At 41.1% G+C, this 24736-nt stretch overlaps 1 protein-coding gene across 2 annotated transcripts in view; it reads left to right on the top strand.

The window, feature by feature from the left end:
• MEGF11 (multiple EGF like domains 11) overlaps window positions 1–24736 on the top strand; it is a 196848-nt gene that overhangs the window by 135584 nt on the left and 36528 nt on the right. For both annotated transcript variants that reach the window (XM_062583487.1, XM_062583488.1), the window contains exons 8-11: window positions 8805–8925; window positions 10498–10661; window positions 11065–11167; window positions 23265–23411. In XM_062583487.1, the coding sequence (XP_062439471.1) occupies window positions 8805–8925; window positions 10498–10661; window positions 11065–11167; window positions 23265–23411 (535 nt within the window). The remainder of the gene's footprint in view (window positions 1–8804; window positions 8926–10497; window positions 10662–11064; window positions 11168–23264; window positions 23412–24736) is intronic.

Genomic DNA, 24736 nt, shown 5'->3' on the forward strand with positions numbered 1-24736 from the left:
GAGAGCAGGAACCATCTCTAGTTTCCAGGCAAGGATGTCCCCACAACATAGCTGGTGCACAAGTGTCCTTGGGTGCTCTGTCGTTTCTCTCACTTTGAAGTGCAGTCCTGTCTGCATGTTTCCAAATCACTTGCCACTGTCAAGTCTAATCAGCCTCCAAGCTGATCTAATCTGCCCAAATTTGGGACAGAAAAAGATGGAGCTGTACCCAGCGTGTTAACATCTTTTTGGAGGGTTGACCTTAAGCAGTGATACGAGGGAGCTGAGCTGCTGTTGTGTAGATGCTCCACTGCACAGGGCCAGGTGAGCTTCTGCTCTGCTCTGCCAGGGTCTCTCCTAAGCAGGTAGGAAAACAAGAACTGGAAGAGCCGGAGCAGTTCCCTCTCCCCGCTGGCACGGCCCCTGTCGTGCAGGTGCAGCCAGCGATGAAGGGGATGGCTCAGGTCCCTGGCTGCACCCACAGTGGTCCAGCACGTGCAGAAGAAGCACGAGCTGGGTGTTGCCCCTTTTTCTCTATCAGAGCGATGACTCCAGCTCAAACTCCTGCCTTTAAAAAAGCAAAAGAGAGAGTAGATTTTTTCTTGTCTTTATCAATAGCATTCAAGGGCTGCAGTTTATTATTTTGAAATACTCAGTTGGCTTCTGTCCCACAGTTTGTACATAAGTAGCCTTTGAGTATATCCTGAGAAGCACATGTAGCATATACTTCTCTGACATTTAAATACTTTCCACCAACTTGAAATAGAAGAATATACATTATGCCTTGATCATTTCAACTTTGGGGGCATTTAGTTGTGATATGTGGCCATGCTTTTTTGGGAGCATTTTAAAAAGCAGCTGGTCAAAATTGATTATAGGAACAATAATGAGCCCTGCAGATGTTTGACTCTATAACTTCTCCACAATTAAGTTTAAAGTATTCTGAAAGTCTCCAATCTGCCACACCTGAATAATTCTGAAGTTGGCCTGTTCCAGCTTAAAGTGCTTTAACCAAAGATTTTGGTCGTCCAGCAGGCCCAGTAATATATATTTGTATTTCCTCCTGATATGGACATGACTGATCTGCCTTGGTAATATATTTTCCCATTAATTAAATCTAAACCCATATATTATACATGTTTTCATTTCTATCTGAAATCTCTATTTCATAAACAATTTCCTCAGCTCTAGTGTGAACAGAATTAGGAGTTTGTTTTAGTGTCTTGCCCTCATGTAACCAGCAGCTGGTTCCTGGGCTGAGCTCTGCTTACAGTCTGATTTAACCAAACACTGACCTCGACTGGGGGTTTTGAACTGGGCCTGGATATGTGGCTGGTACTCCGTTACAGGCTGCCAGTGGAGGCAGGTATGATGCACCACATCACCAGAGAAAACGTCCTGAGCAGTTGTTTTACCCAGTCTAAATCCAGCCTCCTCTTTTTGGAGAGTTCCTTTATGGGTAAATGTGTTTTGTGATGTTTTATTGGGTGAAAAGTGCTGACTGTATAAAAAAGCCTTATTCAGGGGCTGGTGATCATCTTTTTCACTCTCCACACTACTTTCCTTGTGAATATATTTAATTATACGAGGCTGTATTCATTGCCTCACTGACACTAAAGTGCTCTGCAGTTAAGGCCTAAACACTAAACCAGCCTGATACTCAAGAGTTATAAAGTTAGTTTAGATATTTTTGCCAGCAACAGTGTTACATTGATTTACAATATCTATGGGTCTTGCCTGCTCTCTTTATTGAATTCTCTTCCTGTTGTTTAATGCCTATATTTAGGTGGCTTGAACAGTAGGAATGAATTTTTTGCAGATAGCTGAAACTGGGCATATTTGCAATGTTAACCAGAGAACTATTGCTATGTAGTGAGGGGGATTACAGTGTTCACTGGCGGAGAAAACCAACTCAAGTTTGCAGCTTAATATGCAAAATATGATTTTTTATTAAAAGTTTTATTTACATTTGTTTTCACTTTATGACGTGGAGGCAAAAACCCCTCAAAGCCAAAATCCACCATGTTTGTTACCGACTAGTGCTCCCTCTTGGAAGTGTTTTGGTCAGACCAAAGCGTTGCTCCTCTTGGTGGCATGTGTCACATTAGAGCAGGTGCCCACAGGAGACTCCTCCATTTCCAGCCTGATGGCAGCAAGGAAGGGGCTGCTGCCACTGGGACCACCCGCACAGCTGGTGGACTTCAGATGTCCCTTCCCCTGAGTAAGTGGGACAGGAACATCTGAAAACCAGAGAAGTCAGGGCCTGGCCTTCAGGTGGTCCTGAACTTGGGAGCAGACCAAAAGGCTGTACAAAAATTCCCCCATCCATACAAATTATTCTCCAGGTAGCCAAATCCTAAACAAAGTCTTTTCTAAATTGTGGCAAAAGGTTTACTCAGCCGGTGTGATGGGGAAAGTCCCCTCTGGGAAGAGAGTTGGATTCTTGTTGTTTTGATGCCTGTGGGACCATAGGCTGCGTACCCCTATTTTTGAAATAAAAATAACCCAAATATACTATTAATATATCTTGGGTCAATTGTCAGGCTGCTCTGCAATGGAGAATAGAAAATCCCCAGGTGCAGGGAGGACGGGTGCTAGGAGCCCAGTATGGCCAGAAGTGAGCATCCGGCTTGGTTTCTTCTGTGGCTCTGTTGAGGGAATAGATGTCCGTGGTAGAATCAGGCCCACAGCAAATGTGTTTGCATTTAGGGAAATAGGAATTCACCAGAGCCAACATAATCTTGTACAAAAAATTGGAAAACCACAGTTTTCCTATTTATCTGTGGTATATGTCTTACTGAATACTTTTGATCACACACCAAATTCAAGGATTCTTACCAGGATGGCTAATTTTGAAGTTAGCATTTGCTGTGATATTTACTGTATGAGTTAGCATATGAGTACAAATTCAAAGGTGAAATAAAATGCTGGCATCAGTTTGTAGATGTTTGCAAATTGTTGTAAGTTTTTAAGAGGAAAAGTGGTAATTCTTCCCATTCCCAAGGTACCTGTATTTGGTCTTTATGGACTGTCTAAATTTTCCAGTATCTTCAGAGGACTATGATGCCACCGGGGTGCAGATTGGGGAAAAGTTTTGGTGATGCCTATAGGAAAGGCTTTATGATTTAATGAAAGATTTTGGTGCTTAGGGCTGTCAATAGCTATGTCTTTGGGTGAGTCATGAGCTCTAAAGTCACTCCTTAAACATAACAACGCTCTTTTCCACCCTTTCCTCTTTACCCTGTCTTCTCTCATAAAATAAGAGGAGGGGAGACATAGATTGAAAAGGTCTTCAGTGGTTTCACTAGGACCAATGCTGTTCTAGGTGTATTTTGAACTCTAGCACAGCTACATCATATAATGTTACAAAATGAGGAAAGGAAAATGTTTAAGTTTTTAGTAACGATGATTATCTGCAGACTAAAAGTCTAGTTTCTGTGAGGTACAAGATCCTTCCCTAACCTTTTTTCTGCATTTTATCATTAGCACCAATAACAACTTCTGCAGGGAGTAATTAGTAGCACCCAGAGGGGGAAGGAATTCTGCCAGAGGACATCATTACGCCTGGAAAACTTAAGGTGTTGTACAGTAAGGTCATGAATAAATTGCTTGAGTCTGGGGTGAGGGAAAAGACTGATAAAAGTTCAAAGTTTGGTATCACTGCAAATATGCCTATGAAGAGCACATTAATTTCCATTGGAATACCATTAGGGAAATTAGTTTGTTCTGCCAGTTTGTGTTGCTGGATACCATATGTTTACCTTGAGGGAATGTTTGTGGAGAACCACTTTGGGTTAATTGTAAATGTCACAATTAAATAAGTAAATATACAGAACTGTATCTGTGATCTGCATCAGTGCACAGATACTGTGTACCAGTACGCTGGTGTGCCACATTATGTGTGTACATACAAATATGTACTTTTATGTACTAGATCCATACCAAGCAGCTTATCTGGACATACAGGCATCAGCTGCAAGCAGCATCCGCATTTTGTCTTTCTGATCTGTTTATCACTACATACATATGGCACTGTACCAGACTGTTTTATCTATTTAATGCCTGCATTGTGAGCCCTGAGAACCAAGCTTTAAACTTTCCCCTTGCTGTTGACAGGTGTTGCACATTAATTCATCTGGCAGAAAAAAAAGACAAGGAGGGTGAGAGAGAGGAATTCAGATTCTGTATTAAAAAGCTCAGATTAGTTGGAGTCACATTACAGATTACTACAGATTCCAATATGTTGCCTTTAAATGTTGTCTGTTCCCCCTGCAAATCTGCACAGAAGTTGAGGATTTTCAGTACTTGGGCAGATTAAACCTTAAAAACATGCAAACGAACCTGTCACAGGTTCTTTCTCCTGCAAACTTAAAGCCAGGTTCAGTAACAGCCCTGTTAGCCTTCTGCATTGCAGAGGCCTTGAAAGTTTGATTTTATTTTGCCAGTGACTTCAGCGGAACCAGCTTTTGGCCCTCCAAAGCAGATTCATTCCTGTAGATCGTAGCTACTTCTGAAGTTCTTAATTTCCTGTGTCTTAAACAGTCAAAATTCAAGAGAGACTAGAGAGAGCTGCAGACTTGCTGCATGTTTTTGACTATTGCTAGAATATTAACTCCTCTTGGATACCATTTTTTTTTTCTCTTGAATATGTATTTTAGGGATGTAAAGGCCTGATGAAAATGTACTGGAGTAAACATAAGTTTTTTCTACTGAACTCTGGAAAGAGATGTTCAAAGGAATTGGCCCTTGTTTGTAGCAGGAATGTGTCTTTAACAGAAATAGGCAATCTAAGACCTACTGTTAGCGCAACATTAATTCAAGAAAAATACTCTCTGAAGTGTCCATAGCTTGTTATCACAGTGAATACCTAAGGCTGCAGTGTGTTTTTAAGCTCTACTTATATTGTACAATAATAATTTTTGAGTAAGAAAATCTTCACCTCACCCTGGACGGAAACAAGACATATTATTGACTGCCATCCGGAAAGATCTATGCTCTGGCCCTCATGAGTCTATTAATATTTGATGCTGATGGATGTGAGCTGGCAGCTTGAGTTATTAATGGAGTTTGGTTCCTTGGACCTAACCTTCAATACACAGCGGAGGATTAACAATAACAGGAGTTGTATGCCCAAAGCTCTCCTCATACTAGAAGTCTATCATTTAGTTTCAGCAACACTTAGTTAATACTTTTGAAGTACTTTAAAGGTATGAAAAGTCATATAGATGGTGTTGACTACACTATTGTCATCATTCATTTTGATTTAAACTTGAGTCTCTAAGTCCCTGGGACCAAAGACCACCTGTGTTCGTGCTGTGTTGTTATGCTGCCATCAGGCCTGGATTTCAACCAAGAAAGAGGGCTTGCTCATATTAGCTTCTGAGAAGCTGCATGGAGATACGGGATGCCCTATCTTTGGTGATACTGAGGTGCCATCTCACAGATTTGGGTGCAAGAAGGTGTAGTACAAGCAAAGAAGAGAGAGGGCAGGAGAACACTGCTTTGCACAAGGAGAGGAGCATTTGCTGGGACTGGCCCTGATCCCTCATCCAGCAAAGCAAGTTTTCCCAGTGATTAGGTGAAAGTTACGTGTGATCCCTAAAATCAAAAGATAATATGTTGGATAGATATCAGGGAGATACTTTGATAAATTGGGCTTTCTAGCTGAAAATGATGAAGAAAATGAAGCACTTTCTAAAGTTTGTGATGTCCATATGGATCATTCTGGCTTGGAAGAGAAAGATGTAAAATATCGGGTTATTTATAGCTAGATTTCTTAATATAGCTTTAACATTTTCAGGGGTATATGTTTGATTGAATTAGCTACTCCTTCCCATCATGTATACCACATCCAGGCATTTCACTACACTCATTAGCCTCCTGAACTTAGTAGAAGAAAGAATAATCAACATAAGGAGCACAGCTGTTGATTAATTTTACTAAATAGGGTAGAAATATAAAGTACCATATTGCGAGAGCGAAGATTCGATACATAACATTTGAAATCAGTTTAATAGAACATATAACTCATTAACAACTGGATAGGAGTATCCGGCAGCATTATCAAGCCAGGCAGGTGGTGAGAGGGAGGAGGAATTTACATATCTGTAACAGTACCTGCATGCATTTAATATCATAGGTCATTCTCCCAAATCAAGTTCAAAATGTTAATAATGGAGTGTGCATTCATAATTAATAATATCTTAGAGCTGGTGCTATAGTTCAAGTGCATTTTTCTGTTATGTAATTAAGAAATTAAGTATATTTGGCAGTTGTCACTCAGAGAGTTCCAAAGGTCTCACTTGTCAAAGCCAGTGTAGAAATCTCATTAAGGCAGTTAGTTTTTCAGTTAAGGTTTGTTTGCAAAATAAGTACATAGGAGGTGGAAGACCAGAATGACCAGCTTCTGTTAGTCCATAAAACACATTATATTAAAGTAAACGCCCTCCAAAACACAAAGAGATTTTGAAGAAGGCTGAAACATCCCAACATTTAGTTTGATATAGAATCATAGAATCAATAAGTTTGGAAGGGACCTCTGGAGATCATCTAGTCCAACCTCCCTGCTCAGCAGGGTCACCTAGAGCATGGTAGACAGGGTTGCATCCAGGCAGGCCTTGACTATCTCCAGAGAAGGAGACTCCACAGCCTCTCTGGGCAGCCTGTTCCAGTGCTCCGTCACTCTCACAGTGAAGAAATTCCCCCGCACGGTCAGGCGGAACTTCCTGTGCTTCAATTTCTGCCCATTGCCTCTTGTCACGTGTACCTCATATACCTTTTCTCTTGGGAACTCAAAGGGTTTTAGCTCTGTCTGACTGCCCTCCATGCAGACTGATGTAAGTCTACATAAAAGGCATGAATTCACACCAGCCTGTTGTGCATGTGGCCAGGGAGAAGTCCCCTGTGTCACACATGCTGAGATGCAGCCACAAAGTTGGTGGAGAACTGGAAATTCATGTTCTCCCACCATCCAAGGCCCATACGCTGTTTAAACTCTTATGGCCTCCGTGGGAGTATTTTCACTCCACGTCTCTCATATTTTACTTTCCTTTTCAAAGGCATTTTATTATCCTACTAGATGGCTAGTCCAAGTCCAGGTAAGGTCAGTTGTCATAGAAATTATTAGCAGTACCAGCCCTTCCATGTTGTACATGAAATGAGTTGGGAGTTTCTTTCACACAAGAAACAGCTTTCTAAGTGGCACTAATTGGCTGTCTAATTGTCAGACACAGGAGAAAGGCGAAGGATTGATTAGGCATGGAGACTGAGTGTCCCTCTGCCGAGGCAGCTGGCTCGTGGCTCCTGGGCTCCCGTGCAGGCGTGCCGGCAGGGTAACAAGGGGCAGCCGGCTCTGGATTTTTGGCTGTCAAGGCAGCACCTTTTACAGCCCGGCCTTTTCAGGGGAGCTTGTTTTACTCCGCCAAGGTCAAAGCAAGCATTCTTTGCAAATATTGCTTTCGCTCAAAGACCAGTGGCTGGTAGGATTTACTGCTGAGCAGGATTTTACCATTTTAACCATTTCTTTTACCTTTTTCCCCCTAAAAGATGTTTTTCATCTAAAGCAGGAAGACATATTGGTGCTAACCAGAACTACTGCAACAACCATATGGGCTGTGGTACCCAGAAATCTGTGTTTCCTTTTACTGTCTCGGTGTCAGATGCTGTGATAAACAGCTCCTGGAGTAAGGAGATACTTGCCCTGGTCTAGGGAAACTGGCATTTTGTGCATTCATTTCCAGATAAATGGATGGTCTCATCAAACAGTGAAGCCTCTTACCTGGAAATATATCCTTTTTGACCATATCTTTTCCTGTGAGTTACGATATACCTCACACTGTGCAGTATAGTACTTCTTGGCTTCAGAGCAGGATAGCTTTCTCTGATACAGATTTAAATTATTACAGTTTTATTCACTGAAGAAGTAAATTCCAGTAGCCAGGTTGTGATGTGGAAGTCAAGTCTATGCCTAGAGGAAAATGGAGCAAAAATACCTTAAATATGCTCACATACATTGAGAAGATTATGGGATTATAATTTTAAAGGGATTGTGCTCACTTTTTTCCCTCCCTTACTGCATCAGATGACCAAAGTAAGAACTCTGTCTCTCCTTTCAGCCACACAGGTTAATCAGTATACCATAATTTATTGTTAAAGTATTCCATAATATTGGTAAAATAAAAGCGTTTACCCTCTCTTCCCCACGCCTCAGGCAGAAATAGGACAGGGACAGTTTGTGTCTGTGGTTTGCTCCGTGTGCCTCCTCTGCCTAACATACACATCTCTCCTCATTCAGCATTCTTCCTGAAGTCTCTTGCAAATTTACTGAAAACAAATGGAGGTACCAGCTATGCCAGTGTGTCATCGAAAAGGTCTAATGCACCTGCCGTGTGGTTTTTTACTCTACTAACATTCAGAAGATGAGCATGCAAGAGATCCTTTAGCTTTTAATGCTATTCTTAGAATATATCTTCAGGAAAATGCAGAGCAATCGTTGCACAGTTTCAGACTGTATATTTTGTGATTAGTGTTTCGTAAGTGATGTTTTGCTTAATGATCTAACATCTGTTCTAGGAGGTTTGTTTTTGTAACTCATACACCTCCTGCTGAATGAATGCCAGAGACTTGTCCCTTTCCTCCAAGTCAATCAAAGCACTAATTGCATCGTAATCATGGCAAGCAGTGGTGACTGTTCAAGTGCCGAAGACTCAGCAATCAACTTATAACACTCTATTTGCTGTTTTGAAAGAGAAAATCTCCTTGTGGAGTGATGGGAATTTTCTGCAATTCAGATTTCTTTAGCTGACTCTGACTTTTTCGGTTTACAGGGAGATGACTGCTCCATTACCTGCATGGGAGGAACTTATGGTTCCAATTGCTCATCTGTTTGTGACTGCAAAAATGATGGTGCATGTTCCCACGTGGATGGACTGTGCATTTGCAAAGAAGGTAAACAAAATCCAGACTTAGCAGTTGTCTACATAATATCTAGCATGTCAAGCATAAATACTTCTCTGCCATGTAACAGTACAATTGTGTTTTTACTAACTCCACTATTTCTTTGTGTCTGTTGATAATTCCACTGTCTGCCCAAGCATTAGAACTCAATAGGGGTTTCACAGTATGCTTTATCTCTGCCATGAACAGAGGACCAGGTTAACTACTCTGTCATGAGAGTGGACCACAGAACAAAGCATGCTTAAAGAGCCACAGCTGCTCTCCAGAGAAGCAAATCCCAGACTGTGCATATTTATTGCCCTTCTCTGTCACTTTGCTGCCCTGTTTCTCCAGGAGTGAATAGTCCTTGCTCTCCCCTCCATGCCTGGAGCCACCCAACAGGGCAAGGGAGGGAAAGCAGCCTCCTGCCTGCCCATCCTCTAGCCTCTTGCACTGCTAGGCAAGCCCTGTGTCAGGGCCCTGAGGGCACTGGTAGGTCTTAATGGCCCTAACCAGCTCCACCTGAGACCTCCACCCACGCTGTCCAGGAGCCCAGAAGCCCATTTCAGCTCAGCCCTAGGCCTGGGAGCCTATTTCAGCCTAGTCCTGGGCTGTGCTCTAGAAGGGCTGATTTCTGCCATCACCACAGTCGTAGACCGTGTTGATCCAAACCCCAACATATGGACTGACTTCCGGGCTTCACTTTGGACCTGTCTCATTAGCACAGACCTCCTGGAATCAAGGGCTGTGTCTGACCCTGGTTACCCTTGCCAGACCTGATCCTTACCTGTGGATTGACTTCAAACCTGCCTTGAGACCATGAACTTGCATGATGATTCGGGCTCCCCGCCGCCCCCCCCCAGGGTTGCCCTGCTCACCTTGGATGCTGTGGGACTGTTTGCAGGACTAACCTCTCTTCTTCCGATAGATACGTCCATACTTCCCTTATGTGCTTGGTAGTAAACATAAGCCATGTAGCCAGTACTCACTTGAGAAATCTCCTATCTCTACAGTACGGTGTCTCCTATGTTCCCTGCATAGTGGTGTCTTCCCTGCAAAGCCTCAACACAAGTTAAGCCTGTATGGCATACATAAGTCCTAAAATAGCAGTGAGGCAAATAACAATAAAACCTGGCATTTCAAACACGAATTAATGAATCACTGTATAACCCCATTTAACGAGGGTGCATAAACCATGAGTTACTGCTCAACTCCATTACCTGCAGCTGCAGTGTAATGAAAGCCATTGTGTGTCCGGCAGTTAAGATCTGAGCCTTAATATTTAGAAATGATGGCTTTGGTCTTTTTTTAGGTGCAATAGCTTCTTTAGATTAAAGAGCATTCCTACAGAAATATGAGGTAAGAAACCAGCAGTGTCATGCAGTGAGTTTCTTGTGTTCTCACTGCACGGCAGTTCTCCAGCCTGCCAGGCGTCATGGTGCTCTGTCGTCCTGCCTGAGCAGTTCCCAGAAAAGCATCAGGCATCCTAACCTGGCAAAGAGCTCACACAGTGAGCTCACACAGTGGTACCTCTACTTTTGATGGAAAAACATTTCCAACACTTTTTCTCATATGTTTCTTTAGGGTGGCAAGGAGTTGATTGCTCTATTCCATGTTCAAGTGGAAGCTGGGGTCTTAACTGTAACCAGACATGTTTTTGCACAAACGGAGCGGCTTGCAGGCCAGCCGATGGCTTTTGTTCCTGTTCCCCAGGATGGCAAGGAGAGTACTGTGACGAGCCATGTCCGGTAAGTATAACTGGCATAGTCTTACACCTCCTTTAAACCCCAGGTGGTCCACGTGGCTCTTTTAAATATCCCGTACGTCAGTATCATATTTGTGGATTTCTGAAGGAAATCATGTGTAAGTAACAGGTTGGGGTTCTAGCAGTCAAGGAGATGGATTATGTTTTGTACTATGTTTTATCAGAGCTATTGCAGTGTTATCTGCATTTTCTTGAACATCATTTGTTAAAGTGATACGTTATTTGGTTCTATATAGAATGTGTTAGGCACTGAGTTGTTTCTGTCTTCACTGTATGTTAATTTAAAAAATGTAACTCAGCATTAAAATGGACATGATAGATGATTTCGCACATTTTAGAATAAAAATCTGATTACTGACAGACCTTTTTGTTTATATTTTTGGAAGGATGGAACATATGGTCTTAATTGCAGTGAACGTTGTGATTGTAGCCATGCAGATGGATGTGATCCTGTCACTGGTTACTGCTGCTGTCTTGCTGGATGGACAGGTAAAATTACCAAGTACCTTTGTAAATCTTCCTGCTTTTTTTTTTTTTTTTTTTTTACTATTGTATCAGTTATACCACTGGACTTTTAGTTGCAAACTTTTAAATAATAGACTGAGACAAGATCAGCTGAACTTACTCATATTTAAATCACTCCTGATGGTGACAGAGTAATTGGCATTGATTAAATTTGTATTCAGATTAGTTAGAGATGTTCCAGACCTGGAGCCAGATGTCAGCCTTCTGTAAACAGAGCCTCTGGAGGGATGGAGATCATCTAGAAATCTTGCATTTTCTCCTTGAGTGGCCCTTTCCATGGGGGTGCCATTGCGGCATGGTGAATCTTGGCACCATCATACCTGGAATGCAGATAGCCATTGTGTGGATACTAAGAGTCATTACAGTTGCATCATCATACAGAAAAGAGAGTTGTCCTTCTACTTTTCCCATTTTCTCATGCTTCGTATCATACCAAAAAGCAGTTATGGTATGATACCAGTAAATCTCTGTCAGCTCCCTGTAGAAGCCCTGGAGAGAAATAAACTGATATTATTGCCCATAACTGCAGAGCCACTAGTGGCACTGGCAATCAAGATACATTTGTATTAATAGCAATTTGTTTGGGAAACTAAATTGCTTTCCAAACACGTACAAGTTGGGAGAATGTGTGGAGTGAGGCAGGCTGAGCAGAGGGGAAGGCAGCCACATTCGGGATGCTGCATCTTGTCCCTGCACCCATGCATGGACTATGCAGGCCATCTGCTCCTAGCAGAGAGACCGTTGCTGCAGCAGCCCAGCTCGCAGGGACAAGGAGCAAAGGCGAGGAAATTAGATCAAGTACTTGAAAATGGAAAACATCATTTTAGAATTCAACAGAGTGTAAAAATAGGAAGTTCTGCAAGCTGCTTAGAACAGCAGCTTTTTAAACATACTGGACAAACATATCTGAAAAGGGCATTTTCCCCACAAGAAAATCCATTTGATAGGCTGACCAATGCTTCGCAAGTTGTGTTCTATACTCATTGGACTGCATTCATCTTTTCTGGACTCTCTTTAGATAGTCCAGATGGGTAGTTTGTCCATCTATCAGACTTTAAAACACTGCTGTGTATTGTTGATGACCATCAGAAAAACAGTTAATAGATTTTCCTATTTTTCATTCAGTTTCTTCATGGGACAAAATGGTGTTTAAAAGTATAATAAATTCCAGAATTTGCTGTAATTTTAAAGAAGGCAAAAAATATCTATCTGTATCATTAATCTGAAGATGTATTGTATATCTTTATGTAGTATTCCCCAGGAAAGTGTTTCCTATGCTCGTCTGTTGTGTATTCTGTATTTTGGGGTTAAGCAGAAAAAAAGGTGTTTTTTTTCTCACAGGCATTTGCAACGTATATTCTATACTTACTTTCATAAACACATGGACATCTGTAAATTTACATCCAACTAAACATAGAAATAATTTCTGCAAAATCCTCCTCTTTTTTTTAAAAAAAAAATTTTGATAGTGGACAAGATAAGCATTGGTTAATTTGCAGAGGATTTACTGCCAATGAAGCACTTTATCCTCCAACATGTCTCTGCATGTTTGGAACTCCCATTGATTTCTAGAACTTCAGGATCATATTCCAATTAAGGATGAAAATATTACATTAGTATTCCAAACCAGCTTGGGTTGAGATCTCGACAGGACTTGTAAGGTGTGCACTGAAAATGATGATTGACAGACAGAGCCAACATATGTTTTGTCAGTTCTGTTCTCAATGTTTTTTTCCACTTGGCTTAGCACCAAAAACAAGGATATTCTGCTTCTACTAGTTTGAAACTATGTGATTTCAGAAACTCTCCAACTAGATAATTATGTTTTCATATTAAGGAGTATAAGATGATAAGAATTAATCTTATCATCTGCAGTTGTTGTGAACTGGGCCATGATGTGTATTGCAGTGCATTTTATAAATATGACGTGATAAATAATTCAGGCTCAAATTTGTGCTTTTTGAGTTTGGTACTAATTAGGCATGGCCTGAAAAAGATCAGAAAAGTTCAGGATCATGGAACATCTGAAGGCTTTCCAACTCACTCACACCAGACAGACATTTCACATGACTTTCTGATCCTAATAGTCACAAAACTTCATCTGAAACAGCATATTCTGTGTGTTCGTTCCACACATGGGACTCCCCCCTTGATGTCCGTGATTTATGTAAAGATCAAGGGAAAAGTTGAGCCCATTTTCTTTAAAGATGTTACTGATATAAGCCTTCAGAGACCCAGAGATGGTAGGAGCATGGAGGAAGACTGGAAAAAGAAGAAACAAGGCATGTAAAGAGTAGATGTAAATGATGTAATTAAGAGCAGTGTACCATTTTTTCATGATATTACAATTGCCGCCATTCAGACCCTATTACGTAGGACAATGTTTAGCTGCCCTTCCATGTGTACCAACTGGGTGAAGGCAAGATTTAGGATTTAAGTGTACCTGGCAGAGGGAAAGGTGATGAAAAAGTTCCCATATGTCAGCCAAGAGATCATGAAGCTGTACAGACCAAAGTTCCTAAGCGACATGCATTGACATATAAAATATTGACATATTTTCCGTGAAGTTCAGGGGAGAGTCGCATGCAAGCAGCCAAAGGCGGATGTTAGAACCTGAGAAGCAGCTCAGGTCTAAGATGATTGCTCCCTGTCATTATTGCTGAAAATTACCCAGACAGACAGGCACATTGTTTCACAAGTAGCTTTACAGAGAGCGTGGAAAGCATAGCATTTGTAATTAAAAGATCAAAAACACATTGGGAAAAGGCTCTCATGTGGCACAAGAGAAGTGAAACTTGTTCAAGCATGGGCCAAAATCAGATCTCTGACATGTGGGGCTCATGATTATTCCACATGAAGGAAGTGTCAAATGCAATGAAAAGCAAGGGCTCAGCCTTGCACTGAGTTGAGTTCTCCAGCCTGCTCCAGTTCTGCTTATGCTTAACCTCACGTATATTGCTAGTACCCCTGAAATCAAAAGAAGTCATATGTTGTCATCCATTGCTAGGTTAAAGAAGTGTAGTGTAGCCTCCAGCAGGATCCAGTCTCAACTGATTGCACTGATTGCTTTCAAAGGTTAGCAAGGATCTCTCTTATTCCAGATCTGTTAAGCATTTTAGATGCGTATCACCTTTGTGCTTGCAGCTGCGAGTGTGTGCATGTGCAGATACCTTAGAGCTGACAGCACACTCATTTGCAGGAGAGCTGCTATTTTGTGTACGTTCAGGTTAAAGTGAAAACGCTTGAACATAGAGTGCTTCAGTGCTAATTGCATTAGGTTAATGAGGGACCTCACATATGCTGAATTCTCTGAAAGAATGGGAGGTGCAGGAAAACTGTGTGTCGGAGTGTCTCCTGGCAGTCCTTTGCAAGTAAAACAGACCTAGAGGAGCAGGCATGAGTCCCATCTCGCTCCTACGAAACCGCTTCTCCTGGACGCTCAGGTCCTAAATTTCTACCAGATTCCTCTTGCTTTATAAATAACCTGAAATTAGAGATAAAAGGACAAGCTGCCGTGGCAGCCTTGCTGCCCTTTGGGTGGGTTGCAAGCAGAAGAGAGAACGTGGGGAGATGGGCTTCCTGCGTGGCTCCACCAAGCTGGGGTGCTGCTGCCTGCCAGTGTGGCCCTCACTCATCCAGCCCGCAGGACCTGGATCCGCTTGCTTTCCCAGCCAGGCTTTGCACTCACAAGCAGCTTGCAGAGCGGAAAGCCCCAGGCCCAGCAATCTCATTTCCTCCCTGGAACATGGCAGTGTGCTCCAAGTTAATTGTGGCAGCATGTATTTTGCTAACCTTTTAGATATTTCAGTGGGATTAAATGGGAGGCTGTCTACAAGGGGATATATTCCGTTCCTTTAAATGTTAAGGTCAGCTAAAATCCTGTTTATCTGAATTCCTTTAATCTGAAATGCTCTCTTATCTGAATCTTGGTTATGTCTTTCATTTTTTGTATCACTGTGATTTTTACAGAGCACAGTAGTCGCAACACGGTCTCAATTATCCCACTGAACCAGTTTACTCAGTAGCTGTTTGAAACATGCAAAGCCAAAGGTTTTTCAATGGATTTTGGTGTTCCAGAAATGTGGGAGAAATGGGATTGTACAGTAAATATAAGATAGGGACTATAGGCATACGCATCCCGTAGTAAATTATAAAGGAACCCCTTGGAGATTTAATTAACCAAGATGGCAAATGCAGGTAGGAAGATGATTTGTGTCATTAAGGAAGAAATATCTTGTTATCTCACTGGTACTTCTCACCTTCAGACATTGTTCACGTGCATGAGAGAAGCCCCTCTCCTCGGCATCACATAGAAGAAATCAAAGCACGTGTCTCACCACCCTCCACAACCTCAGTCGCTTTCCTGAGCTGCCTCGGCTCGTGCGTGTCTCTCGGCGCGTGCAGAAACGCTGCACAGTCACGGGGCAGTCGGGAGCTGCGGGGATTTGCGCGTGCGGTGGGACGAGTGAGTCCCGGGCACAGGTGGGGGGAGCTCAGAGCAGGGGGCTTCGCGTTTGCAGGCTGCGAGCGACATCTGCGCTGCCACTCAAGGAGGGCAGCGCGCTTCGTCCCTCCTGTGGACACATTAATTCAGTAAAGCTGATAAGCCTTTCCTCCAGGGAAGGCCTTTTTGAATTCTAAAGAAACAGTGACCGCTTTGACGGTGAGCTCTAAGGTATTTTTAACTCCAGTCTTTTGGGGTTCTTTGCAAGAAGGTGGTATATCTTTCAAGAAAAAAAGAAAGAAAGAAACAATAACTCTCCACTTAGCTTTCCATAAAACGTGTTTTGTTGGTATTAATATAACTTTCCCTCAATTGCAGCAGTATTTTTTTTTTTTTTTTTTTTTTTTTTTGCAATTTCAGGGTCAGATTCTGTCCTCAGCTGTAGTGCTGTGAAGCCAAAATAATTCTATAATTCTGTTGTCGTTAATGCAGCTACTCCAAGCACATACTGATATAATTGGTAGCTGACTTTTCCACAGACTTTTCTTTAAAGCCTGAGAAAATCTAGGACTTGTTTTATGTAACTACAGATTTGTAAGTCAGGAAAGTCACACCATTTTAAAATTCATAGTGTTGTGTGCTGGCTTTTTTCTTCTTAATCAAACTGTTTAATACTCTCTTGGTTTGTAATACTAAACCTAAAATACCAGAATGGAGCAGTAGTAAGTTCCTATTAAACATACATTTTCTAGGTGTCTAATCCCATTATCTAAGCCATATTTTGCACTTACCACTTTTGGCAGTCTTATCCCAGATTCTTAAATTAATAATTTATTTCTATGATTATTCTGTATCCTTACATTAGCTTAAAACAGACAGAAAAACTAGAAATTTTAAGAGTCAGTCTAAAATGGTGCATTTTATTCTAGCTCACTTCTGGCCTCTACCTTTCAAATGTAAAAATCTTTTTCATATGAAAAGGTATGCCTGCTCTCTGGGTTTGACAAGTGCCCTTTAGTCTATAAATGTAACATAAGCTTATTAGAAATTAGCTTTAATTTTTCATTGACTTAATTTCAAGTGAGTTGATAAGATTTTAATGTCAGTCTGTGCTTTAAAATTCTCTCTTTGACAGGAACCTTGAAGTATGGTTCCTGCTGATATAAGGCTAATTTTCAAAAATATGAATTATGAAGTTATATCAAAGACTTCATTGATGTCCTGACATTAATTATGTCCGTACACTCCTTGGCAGTTATCTAGGGGGATCCAGGTTCTCATCCAAGAGAGGTTTAGTTATGTTCGTCTTGCACCAAATTTAGCGTATATTCCACCTCTCATGAAATCTGTTGGATTTTTGCCACTCATTCAGTGGGAGTTGGACCAGACCCTTAGACTATAATAAGAAACTGCAGTAAGCCTACTGCTAAACTTAAGCATGCATGCAAATCATTGCAGTATTAGCGCTATAAATACAAAAGAGATTTGAGCTAACCTATCTCTGTATTTATTTTTGGTTTTGTTTTCACTTATTAAAGGACAGCTTTTTAATTTATATGACGAGACATAGCTTGGATGGCACTCTGGATTATGCTAATATAATGGGTCTAAAAATGAAGCTTGGTGCTAGAGATACTCTATGTTTCCTATTTTAATATGAAGGCATTTTATATATAAGCTTGGCTGTGTGTACAATACATTCACCTATAAATAAATCTGAGTGAGAAGCAGCGAAAATTGTTTGTGAACATTTCAGCAGACTAAATACTGGATGTTGGCATGCAGCATGTGAAGAAAAGGGAAAGTCCATTCAATAAACAATCAGGAAGCTGAAACCTTGTGTGTATATGTGTGTGTGTGTGTGTGTGTTTGTGTGTGTGTGTATATGTTATTGGTGAAAGGTGTTTACAGTGACAAACGTTATAAATATCTTCTTTTCCATTCTACGCAAAGGAGAAAAAACAGCTTAAATTTCGATCAGCGTTATCAAATACGAATGACTTACACACATTCAATTTTAGAGCAGCTCTTGGTTCATGGCTTATCTTGGAGGGGGGTTGAACATTTGAAAGTCTGGAAAGCAATAAATTATTTCACTTATAAATTCTTCGTTCCTGTTTACCAGGCTGATGGTCAGCTTGATTCTCCCCATGTTCTTGCTCCTTCCCAGCCTAAAATCATGTCCAAGTTTGAGACGATGTAGGGAGGAAATGCCCCAAACGGTGGAGGCGGACTCGATAGACGCTGATCCTTTTAGTAGTGTTTCCTCCTAGATCTAGCCTTATGCCAGCAGCAACTTCCCGCTCCCGCCTGCAGCAGTGTGCCTTGGAGAATATCCCGCAACAAGGGGAACCAGATGATCCTTAATTTAGCAAACATTTTGACTTCCTCTATTTCTTGTGAGGTAGGTCTCTTGCCTCAAAAGCTTTTATTACATAAATTCCCTGAGTTGGATGATTCATATCTGGAGTTTTCTCTAGATAATTAAAAATAGGGGTAGGATTAGTGCTCCACGGAGGTGCATTAGGCTGTAAGTATATTACTTTCAGAAAAACACTTATATTAATGGGTGCATAAATCGCCCATGCAATGATGGGAGAAGAGACAATTTAGAATTTTTCACTGGCTGCAGGGAAAGGCTTATTCTTCATTATTTAGGACCAGATCACGGCGCTTTCGTTTAGACTGATGGGCTGTTATACAGGAGTTGTTGTTCTGAAGTCCACTGGTGGGCAACTCTTAGCAAGGTAAATAAGGGCTCCACACTATCCATCTGAAAACCATTTCACAGTTAGAAAAGCATTCTGAGGACGCCACCAAACTTTGTACATAATGTGGCTGCTGTTATCTCTGTTAGTCTCACTATATAAAAACAAAAATAGCTTATTTGCAGACTAGATGAGCAGCCATCAATTCTTAATGTTTCCATTTATTTTTATGGGAGATCCCTTTATGTTTTCTTCTGTCTGTTACCCTCCCCAAACAGATTTGCTTGTTCTTCAGCATCCTAAGAGCTGAGTTGTCATGAATTGTACTACGTTCTTTCTGAGTGCATTTGAGTCAAACACCTGAGGCAAACCCTGGAGTGGGAAAATATATGAAGATACAAAAAACAATAGAAAAGCATCAAGTATTCTTTATAAAATCTTGTTCATTTGCTATCATAATACCTTCTGAACAGCTGATCCAGAGCTACTCAGACAGATTTTTCTTGTGCTCTGATTGAATTTTCTTTTACCTTTTGTAGATTGAAGCAGCAAAGTATTCACTACTTAGCAAAGCATGCTGATCTAATCTTAAATACAGAACAGATTTAAATAGAATTTATAGCTAAAACATAAGTGTAACAACTGTAAGGGTGCTGGGGAGAGAAAAGAGAAGAAGGTTAAAGACAAGGTGAACGTATGATTATAGAAATCATTACCTGAAATACAAATTAGGAGGTTCCTGGGAATTCAGTATTCAGTGGGGCCATGAGGGGCTTTCTTGGGGAGCCGGGTTGGGCACGTGTGTGAACCTGTTGCCCTTTGGATGTCAAGGTCCTTTCCCAAAGCTTCACCAAGGCTGAAGGAATATCGCATGCTAGAGAGCACTTGCAGCGATACAGTCCCATGGCGCTTGCAGTGCAATCAAGTGCCTGCCTGCCACCCCCCTGTAAGAAACCATTTGTCTACGGCAGCCTTGCAGCTATAATGATTAGATTATTTGCTGCTGTTGAAGCTCTGTTGCTACTGCTGTGGTTTTGTCACCATGCACTGTGTCAACAGGTAGACAAAATACCATTAAGAATTATTCGTGCTGGAGATAAAGGTTACCAGGCATCCCAATGAAAGAAGCCAAGCATGACTCACCAAACTTCAGGTCTCCGCTGTATTACCCGCATTAATCCGATGCCTATTTATGCATAAAAAGCAGCTCTTTCCAAAGCTATTCAAACGCTAGAGACAAGAGATTATTATGACTTCATATCATGTTGAGAGACAGGTGGAGGAGAGCACAATGTTTGTGTTGGATTCAAATGTCTGCTGAAAGCGTTCCTGTCATTGCTAATTGATGTTGCATCTGTCTTTAGATTGTGATTATTGGGGATAAAAAAAGATGAAGATCTTATTCGGGGAAATAATTACAGTTGTACACTGGTAGCTATAAATTTAAAGTATATGGGGGAAGGGAATTACATCCTATAATTTATCAAATTCCTGCATCCCTGAAAAATAGTTAGGTCTTGGGCAGCATTCAGGCCCTGCTGCAGAGGCTACTGTCAGGGCATAGCGGTGGTCAGAAATAGGCCACTGGCTCTCATTTATTCCATCCATGTTTTCTCTTCTATTATTTTTGGAGTATTAGTTTCCAACTGTCTAAAGACAAGGCAAAAAAAACCCAATGGCAGATTTTACTGAGATACAATCCCCAGGCATGAGAGAAACGGCACCACTCAGCTGGAGAGGGGAAAGGGGGGATTCTTATGTCTTGCTTTCAGGAATGTTTCTCTCCAAAGTCCTTCAGTGCGATGTAGTTACAAGCAGTATTAGGTCTGCCTTGCTTGGGCAAACCCCCATTAAAACCAGGATTAGTGGAGGAAGCAGCAGAGGAAGTAACTCTGAGCAGATGCCTTTCGTCCCAGTTGTCTGGCTGTTTGTTCTTCTATTTTTCATTTTCTGCTCCTTTTCATGATGGTTTTGTGCATGTTAGCTGAATCTTTCACAGTACAATTTGTGCATTTTAATGCAAAGAACCTTCCTTCATCCGGTGAAAATTTGTGGCTGCTGTTTCATGGGTTGAATTAAAGGCCACAGTGGGTTCTGCTCTGACCTTGCCTCCATGCTACGGTTCAGGAGTGCCAACGTCCTTTGCCTAGGTACAGTGGACAACTATAACGTTATGTAACTTACCTGAATTTCTTTTACAATTCAGCCCCAAAACATTGTTTGAGAAGCTTTTCAAAGTGTAATTTCATCCTACTATCTGCAATTGTGAACCACAGTCTCAGGCACTAAGATAATTTCCTGGTATCTAGGCAATAGGGTTTATGTATAGAACTGCTTCCTGCAGCTTCAAGGACTTACTCTTCTGATAGTTGTCCAATTTGTACATCACGCTTTTAAAACAGGGAATTTGTTCATAAATTAGGAATCTAGGGTTGTAATTGGAGGTCATACTGAGATGCGTCAACTTCAGCGTATTTTGTATTTCTGGAAATTGAAAACTAATTGCTTATCAGAATGTTCATCAGCCAATTCCTAGATAAACATTAAAGTTTTATATTAAGGAAGCTTATTGCTTCACTAACTCCAGCTGCAAAGTAGCTGGGAGGTATGGACTCCCCTTCCATATGCTGTCAAGTTAGGGAATTGTAAAATTAAGGTGCCTTTTTAGCAAAGCTCCATAGGACATGCATGCCCAGATGCAACTCTTACTTCTCACTTACAAGTGCAATTCAATACGTGTAAGAGCCTCCAAAAAATGAAGTCTTCCTTGAGAATTAACTTAGAGTAATACAAAGTAATAAAAAAATGATTGCAGCACCTTCTCAGATGTCTTCTGAAAATTAATAAATAAATATATGCTGTAATGGGTATCAGTGTCTTCCAGCAGCTTTCCTTTTGCCCCCCTTTACATTTTGTTACAACAATCAGCTTCACAGTGACTCATTGCCTTCAGTAGGAGTGGGAAGACATCCCTCGTTATTCGTTACCAAATTGAAGGACTTTGCTGTGCAATGAACAGCCCTGGCATTCAGCTACCTTGCAAGAGAAAGCAGCCAGTATCATTTTTCCCCAAATTTTGCCCAAAGAAACAAGAAATAATGCTATTTAATTGTCTCCATTTAAAAGTAGTTTATTCGCAATCAGAAAGTTGCATTTTTAATATTGCAGTCAGAAGATACACATTCAGACATTTCTGTTTGAATTACACTTCTGGGAGCTTGAAGTGAGACTTTAAAATGTGTGTATATATGCATATATGTGTGTGTGTGTGTGTCTGTACACACAGGAAATGCAGGAAATCATTTATTATATTACTTTTTAGTTGCAGAGTATTGTAGATATAGTAAATAAATGCACAGTCAAAGCATTTATTGTTTAACTATTCCAAAGATGTATTTGATTTTAACAGGAGTAGGAAGGGCTATATTAAAATCATTGATTTTCTTCATTTTACTAATACAGATATTACTATTTCTTGTAGCTTTTTGCATTCCTTTTGTTTGGATTTATTTACTTAAATATTAAGAAATTGAGCTTGTGTTATGTTTTTATTGTATTTTAATTTGTTTTTTATTAAGTTCTAAAGCATAGGCCATGCCTCTTTATAAATAAGGCTATGATCGTGTATTACTAGAAGCCCCATTTCAAACTGTACTTCTGCCAGCCTTGGTTAAGATTTTCTAGGAAGAGACATTATAAATGTGTGATTAATCTTCAGAAAAAGGAAATTTTGGCTCTGCAGTATATTTTACTGTATTAACTTCAGAGATTTATAAAACAGCCTTGAAACTGCACTGTAAGTGTGTTTATAATTTAGCTGATTTAATAATTCTTGAAGTCCAGTCTCTGAACAGATTGCAGTACATTACCTGTAGCATCCAGATGAAGTTATCAAAGGGGCAGGAAATTACCTGGGTTTGTGTTTATCCTTAGCGGTGTGCTAATCCGACCTCTGGCTGCAGCTGGGGCTGTGCAGCTCCTTGTCTGCATTTATCCCATTAGGCAGCGGGGGCATGTGCACGGATGATAAAGAGTAGTTTCATGTTGACAGCATAGCTAGGGCATGTGGATGCCATCAAAGCGTGGTGGAGCAATTGTAAAGCACCTGGTGCGCTAACGTTGTTAGGAAAATTTTCAAGCCAGGCTGTAAATCACTTTTTCTGTTGTTATCAGTATCTACAGTTTGCTCTTGCTACTGCCACTTTCTGCAGCTGGCAGCTCTTAATGTCTCTTTTAGCTCATCCTGCAAACCTTTTACGATCCAAATAGCTCTTGATCATGCCAGTAGTTTGGTTGCTTGTAGGTATTGGGATGTCTTATTCCAGTGGAGTAAGAGCCTCTTGGACAAGAAATGATGTGCAGGATCAAATCCTTAGCTTACATTTGTATGTGACAAACTATGGCACAAGATTGCTTTTAAAAGCATAATAATCCAGAGTGCAGTGATTTAAGCCAGGAAGTGAACAATGCACAACTTAGAGCTGAATTTACATATATTCAGAAAAATAAATATTGGACATATTTTCACAGAAATATGTTTTTTTTTTCTTTTTTTCAGTCTTCCAGTTCACAGTAGTGTAGTAACCAAATTTCAACCAGTTTTGTATTTCCAGACTGGGTATTTAAGATGTTTTGTGACTTTAAAGCAATGCCTGCCATTCATCCCTAGACAACACTGAGCTTCTTTGGCTGGAAGCCTGTGCATCGCACAGGAGCCTGCTGACCCCTGCAGAATTCATGTCTTTGGCCTTCTCTTAATTGTCGCTGTATTAGGCAGATAAAAGGGTAACTATTTCCTTTCCAGGCTTCCTTGTTTGTTCTGTAATGTACTGAGAGCCATCAACCCACCAAAACTGCTCAACGAATAGTCAGCTGTGTGAAAACCTACCATGTGCCTTGCTTTCTTTAGGCATCCACTGTGACAACGTATGTGCCCAGGGACGCTGGGGACCAAACTGCTCCATCTCCTGCAACTGCGAGAACGGGGGATCCTGCTCGCCACAGGATGGGAGCTGTGACTGTGCACCTGGATACAGAGGACCCATGTGCCAGAGAAGTAAGATTTTCCATAGATCCAAGGTTTTTCCATGGATAGGCAGAAGCAACGCAGAATTAAATGCTCATTTATGGCACTATCCAGCCAGACTGAGGCACAGTTTTCAGAGCTGTGTTAGCTTATAACTTGCTCGGAGGAAAGATTAGCCCCAAAAATTCTTTTCAGCCAAAAAATTCCAAGGGTAAGGGAGCTAAGAGTGGTGTTTTACTACCTTCTCTTTGCTCCCCCCCAAAATACTTGCATAGATCAGGTACTGACAAGCTGATAAACAGCATTTTGCTGTTGTAACGCAATTCCTGGAAGGTAGATCTGCCCTTCCCCTAGTGTTTCCCAGAGTGCCATCAGCAAAGCAGAGCTGGGTGTGCTCTTGCCTTTGATTTCTCCTTCTGACCTTCCACAGCACCTAGAGGTCACAGGAGAGCCTGGAAAGGAGAAAAATCTTTGTATACAAAACTCAGAAAGATCTAGGCAAAAACAGCTTCACAGTAATGTCATGGCAAAGGATAGGCCACCTATTAAACACAGATTCTGCAGGGTCATAAGGTGCACAGCCACTGATGCAGCTGGTAGTGTAGTAGTTATCGCATCTGCTTTACATGCTGAAGGTCTTGGGTTCAATCCCCAGTGGAACCAGCACCAGGAAATCTTTGAGAAGTTGGACTAGATGATTTCCAACTTCTTTCCAAGGCCCCTTCCAACCTTACTGGTTCTGTGAACTGCACATGGGAGAACATGGCTTAGATACTTACTGGTATTTTTGCTGGAGTACCACATGATTCCCAGGAAATGAAGGGGACAGCTTGTCCAGGAAGGCCATAGCTCACCCATTACACAAAGAGAAATGCCAGCTACAGCCCATCATCTCTTGATGAGTGGATGAACATTGGCTACCAAAGTGACAAATCAATGTTTTCTTACATGCTAGAAAAAGAAACACAGCAGCCCAAAATAGCTCCTGTCTGACAATCTGCTGCTACGTATTAAACATTGCTGAGGAAATAAAAATCCTTTCATCGGCTTCATCTAGGAAACAGCATTTGCCCCTTAGGGATCTTTACTCACTGATCCAAAGCACACGCAAACTTCTTCCTATGTTTTTTTCTGCAGCAGCCCTTGTTCTTCCTGTAAGACATTCTCCATGCCCAGTTCATATAACCCTCCTGATTTCACCAGTTACACTTGACATTAGGACACACTCAACTCTAAAAATAATTTGTAGCTGACAGTTTTTATTTAAAGCCATTCTAACTATGACCTCTAGCACTGCTGTACTTAATGGCCTGTAAGCATTTCCATTATAAACCCCAATTTCCAGGTGCTTCAGC

This window comes from Rhea pennata, chromosome 10 (genome assembly GCF_028389875.1).
Source record: "Rhea pennata isolate bPtePen1 chromosome 10, bPtePen1.pri, whole genome shotgun sequence".
Lineage (NCBI taxonomy): Eukaryota > Metazoa > Chordata > Aves > Rheiformes > Rheidae > Rhea > Rhea pennata.